The sequence below is a fragment of the Corvus moneduloides genome, chromosome 4 (assembly GCF_009650955.1).
Source record: "Corvus moneduloides isolate bCorMon1 chromosome 4, bCorMon1.pri, whole genome shotgun sequence".
Classification (NCBI taxonomy): domain Eukaryota; kingdom Metazoa; phylum Chordata; class Aves; order Passeriformes; family Corvidae; genus Corvus; species Corvus moneduloides.
Genome location: NC_045479.1, coordinates 73,491,939 through 73,503,226, shown reverse-complemented (window position 1 = coordinate 73,503,226; position 11,288 = coordinate 73,491,939). Strand labels below are relative to the sequence as shown.

The 11,288-nt window shown below is 56.3% G+C and overlaps 2 protein-coding genes across 3 annotated transcripts; both read left to right on the top strand.

Moving 5' to 3' along the window:
* Positions 1–1,660: 1,660 nt before the first annotated feature.
* LOC116443340 (carboxypeptidase A1-like) lies at positions 1,661–7,105 on the top strand. 2 transcript variants are annotated; one of them, XM_032107460.1, is made up of 11 exons: positions 1,661–1,959; positions 3,702–3,783; positions 4,210–4,344; positions 4,497–4,595; positions 5,100–5,201; positions 5,494–5,595; positions 5,703–5,813; positions 6,007–6,097; positions 6,242–6,441; positions 6,678–6,792; positions 6,865–7,105. In XM_032107460.1, exons 1-11 carry the CDS (start codon positions 1,895–1,897, stop codon positions 7,050–7,052), a joined length of 1,290 nt encoding a protein of 429 aa, XP_031963351.1. In that variant the 5' UTR covers positions 1,661–1,894; the 3' UTR covers positions 7,053–7,105. The 2 variants fall into 2 exon arrangements, with proteins under 2 accessions (XP_031963351.1, XP_031963352.1); XM_032107461.1 differs by having other exon boundaries at positions 1,663–1,959; positions 6,708–6,792.
* A 112-nt stretch (positions 7,106–7,217) lies between these two features.
* Positions 7,218–10,797, top strand: LOC116443338 (carboxypeptidase A1-like). Its single transcript, XM_032107459.1, has 11 exons — positions 7,218–7,916; positions 8,101–8,182; positions 8,362–8,496; positions 8,580–8,681; positions 8,807–8,908; positions 8,991–9,092; positions 9,215–9,325; positions 9,519–9,609; positions 9,911–10,110; positions 10,306–10,390; positions 10,535–10,797. Exons 1-11 carry the CDS (start codon positions 7,792–7,794, stop codon positions 10,720–10,722), a joined length of 1,323 nt encoding a protein of 440 aa, XP_031963350.1. The 5' UTR covers positions 7,218–7,791; the 3' UTR covers positions 10,723–10,797.
* The last annotated feature ends 491 nt before the right edge of the window (positions 10,798–11,288 follow it).

Below are 11,288 nucleotides of genomic sequence, written 5' to 3'. Positions count from 1 at the left end.
ATTCTTTCACTCGTGGTTTCCCTCACAAAACCATGCCTTTACCAATCTGTTTCCCAAAAATCCCTTTCCAATGCTGAGTGGGGGATGACAAGGGAGAGAGAAAGAAATTGACTATTGTTGTTTAGAGTTCCAACAGGTAAAAATGGAAGAAACCCTCTCCTGCCTCAGTTTCCCCACAAAGAACGCTCAGAGAGTCCTGTCTCCCTTCTGCCAGCCCTAGGATGTTCCGGAGAAAATCTGTTTGGACATTCAGAGACTCAGGAGGGTGGCTTGTTTCCTTTTGAAACTGTTCTTGTTATCTTATGTTTATCCAGTTGTTTCCAATGTTAAGTTTTAAATCTCTTTCAGTTAAAACAAAAGGGTGAAGTCTTGGGGTTCCTCCCCCTGCCCTGGGGTCCTGGGAGAGGGACCCTGGGGTAGAGGCACGGCCTATAGGGTCTCCCTGCTCCCATGTACCCCAATCCAGGTCCCCACTGGTTATTTTGTGTTCCCCTGCCCGGGGAGGACCCTGCTGGTCCCGTGATTGCCGAGTTCTTCGGCAGTCCCCCAGCCGTGTGGCTGGAGAATAGAGATCTCTGAAACATCGATCAAGGATCGGTCCCTGTTTCTTTCCACGGGCCTCACTGTCTAAGGCGTGCTGCAGGAGCCTCCATCTCTGGAGGACTCCAAGATCCAAGGAGGAGGGACCTGGCGGGTCCCCAGAGCTGACCATGTTCATCCAGGGGGTTGGATGCAGACCTCCCATGGTCCCTTCCCACCTCAACCACCCCGTGGTCCTGCCTCAAGGAGGACCCTGCCAGCACCTCACCAACATCACCCGTTCTGCATCACAAAGCCCCAACAGATCCTGACACCCTCCCCACGGCACATCCTGCTCTCGGGGCGACCAGAATCCCCTGGATTTAATGGGGAAAACACGGACAGAAGATGTCCGCTGTAAAAAACTGCCCTGGGAGGTGCCTGCCAGCCTGGGAACACAGCCCAGGAACTCGGAGCATCCTTGACAAGTGTGGTGGGAGCTCAGGGGCAGCTCAGATAAGGCCCAACAAAGGCCCTGCTGTAACCTGCGGAACAAAGACGCTGCTTTAAGTGGGGAACAAAGCCACCTCTATGACAACCCAACCTCCTGGGACAGCCCCAGTCAGTGACAGCTGCTCCAGAGCCACTGCTTACACTGAAAACATTAAAAATAATTCATTTTCTCCCCAAAAATGAGCCCTTCTCTCTGAACATTACCCCAGGTGAACGTCCTTGTGCACCTCCGAGCTCCACGGCTTCCATCAGCTTTGAAGTGAGACTTCATCCACTATCAAGTGGCCCCACTCCTGGGAATGGTTTGATGAATAATTTGAACAATATAGTTTAAATTTTATAGATGTATATATATATACACACACACACATATGCATAAACTAATTAATCCTAAATAAGTATACGCTTAAATGCTTGCTTTTTCTGCGAGTAAATCTGTAGTAGCTTGTAATTACACATGCATTACTAATCATAATTGACTTACTCATAGCAATGAGTAATGAAGAAATTCATGGAAACAAAGAGGTGTTTCCGGGCTCCTGTGACCGCGCCATCCCCACCATCCCACGCCCGCGGGTTGGCAGCTGCCCGTGCCCACGGCAGCTCCGAGCTGGGAGCACGGACACTCATCCAGGACCTGCTCACCGAGGAAGACGTTATCAGATCCTCCCTAATTTGGCTGCTCTTGTGTTGACTTTGCCAAATAAAGCAAACATTTGGGCTCCCGGGAGCCCTTCCTGCCTGCTCTGTTTGTCGCTGCCAACGCCGCGGGGACGGCAGATGCGGCCCCGGTGAGGAGATCCCGGAGGGCCCCCCAGGCACCAAGTCCGTCCTCGGGGCTGAGGCTCTGCTCCCACCCACCATGGAGACCCTCCTGGTCTTCCTTGCCCTCCTGGGGATCGCCAGCACCGAGCAGCTCTTCGTGGGGTGAGTCCTGCCGGAGCAGGGGGCGGTGGGACGCCACGGCTGGGATGGGGATCCAGGTGAGAGAGGCCCATCCCCACCCGCTGTCCTTTGGGGTCAGTGAGAAGGGTGACATCCCAAAGGACGGAAATCTGACAGGATTTTTTCCCAAGCAGGAAAGATGAGATTTCACCCCAGGTTTGGAGGGAGGTTTTGAGCATGCAGCAGGCAGAAATTAGGGAATGCTGAACCCTGAGGGCGTCACTCCAAGCTGTGCCAGGGTGTAGGATGCCAGGGGATGATGTGTATGGCTCACACACCAACGGCTCTGGAGCCATCCAAGAATTGTTGGGAATAAAACCCAAGGATTGCTGGGAATCACAGCCAAGGATTGCTGGGAATAACACGCTGTGGGAAAGAACAAGATGTGGCTGGAGAAGGGGCCCTGTGGAGGGAGGGCAGCACTTTTCCAGGACAAACATTCTGGTTGGAGCTCCTGGAGATGAGAACAGCACAGTCCAGTGCAGGAATGAGGCTGAGAATGGGCATGGAATGTAGGGGGGGAACTGGGACCACCCAAAATTCCCAAAGCCTCCAACCCATTCCCGGAAAGGTCTCAATGACTGCACTGGCAATGAGAACTAATTTGCAGAGAAAGTGGGAATCCCATATTCAGATTAGGGAAAACCTCTCCATAAAAATGTACCCCCGGGATGCTGGGCATCCCAACAGATAGACCGATGCTGGAGCCAGGGCTGGTGATCTCACAGCCAGGGACAGGACCCAGGGAAAGGTTGGAGCTGTGCCAGGGGGGTTTAAGTTGGAGATCAGAAAAGGTTCTTCCCCCAGAGGGTGCTGGGCACTGAACAGGCTCGCAGGGAATGGGCACATTCCCAAGGCTGCTCCAGGAGCGTTTGGACAGCGCTGCCAGGGATGCCCAGGGTGGGATTTTGGGGTGTCTGTGCAGAGCCTGGAGCTGGATTTGATCCTTGTGGGTCCCTTCCAGCTCAGGATATTCTGTGATGTGATTGACCCACCTTCCTTCCTGGTTTCCTTCCTTCCTGGACACGATGCCATGGCTGAAGGGATCCATCCAGGATCCCATCACACTCCTCCAGGCAGGTGATGCTGGGAGGGATCTGAGCAGCTGCAAGCCAAGATGGTCCAGGAAATGCCAGGATTGCTCCCTGATTTTGGAAAAATTGCAAGGGTTTAATGCCTGCCTGAGTCCCCCAGGCACGGAACGGGCAAATGGAAATTGTTCTCACCCTGAGGAGGTGGTTAAACTGATAAATGAGGAGTTAAGAGGATGAAAGGCACAAAAGGGGAAAGAATTTTGTGCCGTTTTGGGAGCGGCTTTAAGCACTGCCCAACAGGAGAGGCTGAGGTTGGAAGTAGAGGATTGATCCAAGGTAGGAAAATGTCTCTTCCATGGGAGAGCATTTCCTCCTCTCCAGGGGCTTTGCCTGTTCTTGGGCAGCCCAGCCAGGCTGGGGTGGAACCTCTGCTAGGAAATGTATCCAGAAATATGGAACATATCCATGTGAGATATTCCCTAACATTGTGGGAGTTGATCAAACAAGGCTGGAGATCACCTCAGGCTCTCCAGCACTTGCTCTTTTCCCATCGTGGCTGCTCTGAACCTGCATTTTTTTCTCTCAACACCAACAACTGATGAATTTTCCAACCCTCCGAGCCGGTGTAGAGCTTCCACAGCCTCCCCCAGCCCAGAGTCCCCTCCCTGTGATCCCTCTGCCTCCCTGCAGGGACCAGGTCCTGCGTGTCACAGCCAGGAGTGAGGAGCAGATCGCCCTGCTCGGGGTGCTGGGCAAGCGGGAGGAGCTGCAGGTGAGCTCTGAGGGGTCCTGAGCATCCCCTGTGTCACCGACCCTGGTGAATCCAGGGCTCCCTCCTTCTTTTGCCATCTCATCCTTTTTCCTTCCCCTTTTGGAGATGCATCGTTTAGAACCAAATAAATAGGAATTCAACTTGGGGCTCCTTGAGCTCAGCGCTCCTGTTTTGTATGAGCTGGGAACATCCCATGAATCCTCATTGCTCAAAGGGACTTTGCAGCCCACAAACAACCCGGGATGAAACATTTCTGTAGATCCCTATCCAGATATCCATCTGTGTCCCAAAATTTGTCCAAAAACCTCTTTAGATCCTTCATGGAAACTCCTATGGGATTCCTGGAGGTGCTGGGGAGCTCAGTGGATGAGCACCAGCCTGGGATGGAGCCGAGTTCTCCCTTTCAGCTCAACTTCTTCTCCCCAGGTGGACTTTTGGCGTCACCCCGTCAGCCCCAGCCACCCCGCGGACCTGCGGGTGCCCTTCCCCAGCCTCCAAGCAGTTAAAAACTTCCTGGATTCCCATAATTTTTCCTACAGCATCATGATTGAGGACGTGCAGGTAAGGGCTGCAACAAGAACAGGACAAGCTCCTGCAGCTCAGCCCTGGGAGAAAGTCCAAAAAGTTGGAAACCAAGAGCAGGAAGAAAAATCCAACCCCCTGCTCCTTCCAGCCTGGTTGATCTTGGGTTTTTTTTTTTGCCTCCTAACCAGGAATTATTGGATGAAGAAAAGGAAAGCATGAGGAGGTCTAGGAGGATAAAGAGAAGCTCCAGCACATTTGATTTTGCCTCCTACCACACGCTAGATGAGGTACCTTTCCCTGCAGAGCATTTGTTTTGTCCTGCTGGGGTCACACTGGTCACATCCCTGTGGTGACAGTCATGGTGACATTTTTGGTGACAGGTGAGACCTCCCTGGGACACCTTGGTGGAAGTTTTAGCTGAGATGGGAGACTGGGAAACCTTCCATATCCAGCGTGGCCACTCCTGGAATCTCCCACCTCATGGAAGACATTTTCAGCTTCACTTTGGTGGTGTCACCCTGTCCTTGGAGCCCAGCTGGTGGCTGGGAGGGGGGCTGCGATGGTGTTGGGGGGTCTCAGAGCTTTTTCTTTCACCATTCATTCTACTTTTCCAAAAACCTTGTGATGTGCCTTTCCCTGCTCACACAGAGACCCAAGCACTTGGTGTTCTCCAGGGAAGCCCCAGATCTTCCCCAGGGAAGCTCTGCCTGTTGCATTCAGCGCTGGACACCCTCAAAACCAAAAGGTGAGATCCAGGCTGAGCCTCGTGACCCAGCAGCTCCTCCTTTCAGATCTATGACTGGATGGACGTCCTGGTAGAGGATCATCCCAACCTTGTCAGCAAGATCCAGATCGGGCAGAGCTACGAGAAGAGGCCCCTGTACGTGCTGAAGGTGGGTCCTGGGGCAGCCTCACCTTGAAAATCCTCCCTCTCTTCAGGATGAGAAGCTGGGCCAGGGGAGGCTCAGGGTGGGCATCAGCAGGAATTTCCTCATGGAAAGGGTGGCCAGGCCTTGGAACTGCCCAGGGAGGTTTGGAGTCGCCATCCCTGGGGGTGTCCGAGGAACACCTGGGGAAGTGGCACTCAGAGCTCTGGGCTGGGGACAAGGTGGGGATCGGGCACAGCTTGGATTCCATGATCCCCGAGGGCTTTTCCAACCTCGATGATCCCGTGATTCCGCACAGTTCAGCACCGGGGGATGGAACCGTCCGGCCATCTGGCTGGACACCGGCATCCACTCGCGGGAATGGATCACCCAAGCCACCGGTGTCTGGACAGCCAACAAGGTGACCCCACACCCTGGGGACCCCAATTCTTACCCTGCGGTGCTGCTCTGTCCCATCCCTCATCTCCGAGGGGCACCCGGGCAGCTCCTGCTCCTCTCCATGCACAGATCGCCGAGGAATACGGGAAGGACCGCTCTGTCACCGCCGTCCTGGACAGCATGGACATCTTCCTGGAGATTGTCACCAACCCCGATGGCTTCGCCTTCACCCACAGCTCCGTGAGTGCGGGGACACCGCGGGGGGCACCTTGTCGCAGCGCTGTCCCCAGCCAGGGCTGTCCGTGGTTTTTGGGTGGGGAGGGATGTTCCTCCCCACGTGGGACGGTGAGTGGAGATCCCTGGAGATGCTTGGGGGGTGGGAGATGGTTGGGATTCACATCCCTGTTTCAGTCTCCTCTCCATGTGCTTCTAGAACCGCCTGTGGCGCAAGACCAGGTCCATCAACGCCGGATCCCGCTGCGTCGGAGTGGATCCCAACCGCAACTGGGATGCTGGGTTTGGAGGTGAGACCTCGGCCACCAGGTCCTCACGCCAGGCATTGTTTGTGCCTCAAAACATCGAAACTTTCTGCTAGAGCGGAGAAACCCAGGGATGGAAACCCTTCCTGAGGGATCCTCTCTGGATGGTGCCTCCTCCCCCTGCTCCAGGCGCCAGCTCCAGCAGCGATCCCTGCTCCGAGACCTATCACGGCCCTCATGCCCACTCCGAGAGGGAAGTGAGAGCCATCGTGGACTTCATCCATGGCCACGGCAACGTGAAATCCGTCATCTCCATCCACAGCTACTCCCAGATGCTGCTCTTCCCCTACGGATACAGAACGGCGCCCATACCCGACCACCAGGAAATGGTGAGATGGCCCCAGAATGTGGGGCTGTGGCCACCTGGCAAACTCAGGCAGAGCATCCCAGGAGCCTCCCTGCTCCTCTCATTAGATACAACTGGAATATTGAACCCCTTCAGCTGGTGGAGGGTGGTTGCATGATGAACCTCAAACATCAAAAATTAAGGGTTTTTTGGGAAAACCTAGAGCAGAGCAGATGGGGAATGATGGGCTCTAGATCCCCCTGCTGCTTGATCCACCAGATCCCACCACTTTTGGTGGGTCCTTTGCAGAATGAACTGGCCAAGAAGGCTGTGAGCGACTTGGCTGCTGTGTTTGGGACAAAATACACCTACGGCAGCATTGCCAACACCATCTGTGAGTGTCCCTCCCTCATCCCGCCGCAAATCCCCTGGGAATGGGCTCCCATCTCCGCTCCTCTCCCTGCAGACATGGCAGGAGGCACCACCATCGACTGGGCCTATGACAACGGGGTGAAATATTCCTTCTCCTTGGAGCTGAGGGACTCGGGGCGCTACGGATTCCTCCTGCCCAGCTCCCAGATCGTCCCCACCGCCACCGAGACGTGGCCGGCGCTCCTGGACATCATGGTCCACGTCCTGGAGCATCCATACTGACCCCAGCACCCCCCACAGCATTCCCTCATCTCAATAAACCCTCATGGAGACTCGGTGGTTTCAGGCACTCTCGTTTTTTCATGCTGAACTCCAAAAAAAGGGTGGAAAAGGACTCCTAGACCTGCAGGTGTTTATTTTCCCCTCGTGCCTTTGGCTCAAAGTCCCCATCCTTTGGAGCCAACAGCCAATATGGGAGGAGATGGGGGTTTTTGGGCAACCAACCCCAGATTTGTGGGGTTTTGAGCAGGTTTGCTCCGTCATCCCTTCCTGGGAGGCTGCAAGGAGGAACCCAGGGCAGCCTCAGGGTCATCGCTGGGTGCAAGGCGCTTCCAGGCACTTGCTGTTTATTTTTGGCTCCTGGGACAACTGTCACCTGCTCTGACCCCTGTCCTGAGCCAAGCCTTAAATCAGTTTCCCCACCACTGTGGTGTAGGCATCCATCTCATCAAACCCCCAAGTGAAAATCTGCATTTTGAGCTTTCTCAACCCAAATTGATCCTTTCCCTCCCCTCAGCCGGCGCTGGGGGCGGTAGGATTTTGGCACCTCCCAGTCTCACCTTGCTGGCAGCTGACTCACCATGGCCCCAGCCGGTTCCTGGGACAGGTTTGGCCGGGACTGGCAGTGCCTGGATGGGGACGGCGAGGCCTGACCTTGGCCGGTGGCAGCCAGAGCCTTCCCAGGGCCCTGGGAAAAGGGACAGCTGGTGGGGCCGGGCCAGGGACCACGATCCCAATCCCAATGGGATTTAAGAGGCCCCAGGGCACTGTTGGGATGCGAGACCGGCTCTCCCAGCTGACCATGAGGCTTCCCGTGCTCCTGGCTGCCCTGGTGGCAGTGGCCACCTGCACCGAGACCTTCGTTGGGTAGGGGGGCTGGGATGGGGCCGGTGGCACCAGGTGGGGCAGAAGGAGCCAGTTCAGCCCTGAGGGAGCACAGGGAAAGGCTCAGGGGAAATCCCCAGGACGGGGGGATGCATGGGGTGGGGTTAGGCCGGACTAACGGGGCTGGAGCTCGTCCCACACCCCCCAGCACCCCCTGACCCCACAGGCACCAGGTGCTGCGTGTCACCCCCAAGAGCGATGAGGAGCTGCAGAAGGTGCAGGAGCTGCAGGCCCTGGAGCATCTGCAGGTACTGGGTGTGGGGTTGGATTTTGGGGATGCCCCCCAGCCCACGTCCCTTGTTTTACAAAGCAGGGACGGGGCTGGACGTGGGATTATGGGAAGCAAACGGTGAAAAGCAAGACTGGTGCTGGGGGGTGCATCCTGAGGCAGGATCCGACCCCCTTATCTCCATTTTTCCCTACCCAGCTGGATTTCTGGCTGGCTCCCCGCGGGCTCGGATTTCCCGTCGACATCCGTGTGCCCTTCCCCAGCCTGCAGCCCGTCAAAGCCCACCTGGAGGCCAGTGGAGTCTCCTATTCCATCCTGATCGAGGACGTGCAGGTCAGTGGTGCCACAGGGGAGGCAAGGGAGAGGTGGGATCCCACCCTGTGGGAATGAGGCTCATCCCGCCCCGTGTCCCACAGGCCCTGGTGGATAAAGAGCAGATGGAGATGCTCCGGAGCAGCCGCCAGCTGCTGCTCAACACCAACACCTTCAACTACGAGGCCTACCACACCCTGGATGAGGTGGGAAAGCACAAGATTTGAGGCATTTTTGGGGGAAAAGTTTACTCCTGGCAAAGCCCTGCTGCTCCACGTGCAGCAAGGGCAGGGGGTGAGCTGGCAGTGACCCCCACATCCCTCCTTCCCAGATCTACAATTTCATGGACCTGCTGGTGGCCGAGAACCCCAACCTGGTGAGCAAGCTGGAGATCGGCCGCTCGACTGAGAACCGTCCCCTCTACGTGCTCAAGGTGAGGATTTGGGGATCGTGATCCAGAGGGGAAAGTGGTGGGACAGGGACAAAGCCAACCCCTCCCCTCTCTGCTCTCCCAGTTCAGCACAGGGGGCACAAACCGCCCGGCCGTCTGGATCGACACCGGGATCCACTCCCGCGAGTGGGTGACACAGGCCAGCGGCGTCTGGTTTGCCAAGAAGGTACTGACACATGCCAGGCACGACTTCCACCCCAAAGGGCCACAGGGTCCTTAGGAACCGTGGGATCCAGGTGGGTGATCCCCCAGGGAGGACAGGGAGCCCCAAACCTCCATCCTCTCTAGATTGTCCAGGATCACGCGAATAATGAAGGTGTGGCCTCCATCCTGGAGACGATGGACATCTTCCTGGAGATCGTCACCAACCCCGATGGCTTTGCCTTCACCCATAGCCAGGTACCGCCCCGGATTTCCTCTCCCTGGTTCCTACAGCCGCGCTGGATGGGGCTGGGGAGAAGGCTTTGGGGTGCTGCACATCCCTGAGAGGGCAAAGCCTCCTCATCCACATTTCCATGGGATGGGAATGGGACCACCACGAGCTGTGGAGCTCCAGCCCCAGGCACCAGCTGAGGTGGCTCTGCCCTTCCAGAACCGCATGTGGCGCAAGACCAGGTCCAAGCACGCGGGCTCCATCTGCGTCGGAGTGGACCCCAACCGCAACTGGGACGCAGGTTTTGGAGGTCAGAGCTCTCCCCTTGCCCCTGGGGAGCGTTTCCACTCTCCAGGTGGAGGCTCCAAGGCCGTTTCTGACTCAAAGATCCATTGATGTCCCCTGGGAAAGAGGTGGGATTTGCTCTCTGTGGCAGAGCCGAGGGTTTGGGCTCCACCAGGGCTTTGATGTCCCCCGGTGACAAATGACAGTCACCATACAAATCTCTAGGAGGAGCCCCAGGAGCATTCCTTGATCACCACCAAGCATCTGAGGGGTGGGGCTTGGAAGTTCCCAAATTCCCACTGTTTTCACCATCCTCTCTTCCACAGAGGCCGGAGCCAGCGGAAACTCCTGCTCGGAGACGTACCACGGACCCTACCCCAACTCGGAGCCAGAGGTGAAATCCATCGTGGACTTTGTGAAGAGCCACGGGAACATCAAGGCTTTCGTCTCCATCCACAGCTATTCCCAGCTCCTGCTCTATCCCTACGGCTACACCGAAACCCCAGTGCCGGACCAGCAGGAACTGGTGAGGCCCACGTGGTTTGTGGGGTTGGGATGGGGTGGAGCTGCTCTTCTGCCATTCCAAGGAGGAGCCACCTCCATCCTGCATCCACTGGGAAGCTGGGAGGAGCTTTGCATCCCTTTTGCACCTGGAAAAAAGCTGTATCCCACAGGTTTTTCCTTTCTTTGGCTCATCTTTCCTCCTTCCCTCTATTCCCAGCACGAGGTTTCCGCCAAGGCCGTGGCAGCTCTGTCCTCCCTGTACGGCACCAAGTACAAGTACGGCAGCATCATCACCACCATCTGTAAGTTCTGGGGGCAGCCACGGCTCCCCCAAAACCCCCAAATCCCAAAATCATCCCTCACACCGTGGCTTGGCCAAATATCCCATGGAATTCCCGCACGAAGTGATTGAGGCTCCAAATCCCTCCTGTTTTTTCCTCCCTCAGACAGAGCGAGTGGAGGAACCATCGACTGGACCTACAACCAAGGGATTAAATATTCCTTCACCTTCGAGCTGCGGGATACGGGGCGCTACGGATTCCTGCTTCCCGCCAAACAGATCGTTCCCACCGCCGAGGAGACCTGGCTGGCGCTGAAGGTCATCATGGAGCACACCCGGGACAACATGTACTGAGCTGGGATCAGGGCTGGAGCAGCTGGAGAGGGGGAAGAAGGCAATAAATAAATGGAAAGAAGGATGAGAAAAGCCTGTGGTTGTTTTCCCTTTTTCCCAAATCGGGTGGAAAAGCCCTTTCGGAGCCGCAGTCGGTGCCAGCACAAACAGGGTGTGCTGGGCTGGTGGCCTGGAAAGGGAATTGATTGAAAGGGCATGAAAACAGCAGGAACAAAACGAAGGGAAGGTGGTGGTTTTCTCTCTGTTCTGGCAGAGCATGGAAAGGGAACTGGGCTCTGGGACATGAGGTCAGTGGGATTTATTTGGGCTCCAGGAGAGCTGCAGAGGGACTGGGGACAAGGGTTGGAGGAACAGGACACAGGGAATGGCTTCCCAGTGCCAGAGGGCAGGGCTGGGTGGGAGATTGGGAATTGGGAATTGCTGGCTGGGAGGGTGAGGAGGGGCTGGAATGGAATTCCCAGAGCAGCTGGGGCTGCCCCTGGATCTCTGGAAGTGTCCAAGGCCAGGTTGGACATTGGGGCTTGGAGCAACCTGGGACAGTGGAAGTGTCCAGGGGTTGGAACTGG

Coding starts and splice junctions, on each gene's coding strand:
- LOC116443340 (XM_032107460.1), top strand. CDS start 1,895: ATGGAGACCCTCCTGGTCTTCCTTGCCCTCCTGGGGATCGCCAGCACC. Junction 6,098..6,241: donor CTGGGATGCTGGGTTTGGAG/GTGAGACCTCGG, acceptor CCCCTGCTCCAG/GCGCCAGCTCCAGCAGCGAT. Junction 6,442..6,677: donor TACCCGACCACCAGGAAATG/GTGAGATGGCCC, acceptor TTGATCCACCAG/ATCCCACCACTTTTGGTGGG.
- LOC116443338 (XM_032107459.1), top strand. CDS start 7,792: ATGGGATTTAAGAGGCCCCAGGGCACTGTTGGGATGCGAGACCGGCTC. Junction 9,093..9,214: donor GCGTCTGGTTTGCCAAGAAG/GTACTGACACAT, acceptor CATCCTCTCTAG/ATTGTCCAGGATCACGCGAA. Junction 9,610..9,910: donor CTGGGACGCAGGTTTTGGAG/GTCAGAGCTCTC, acceptor TCTCTTCCACAG/AGGCCGGAGCCAGCGGAAAC.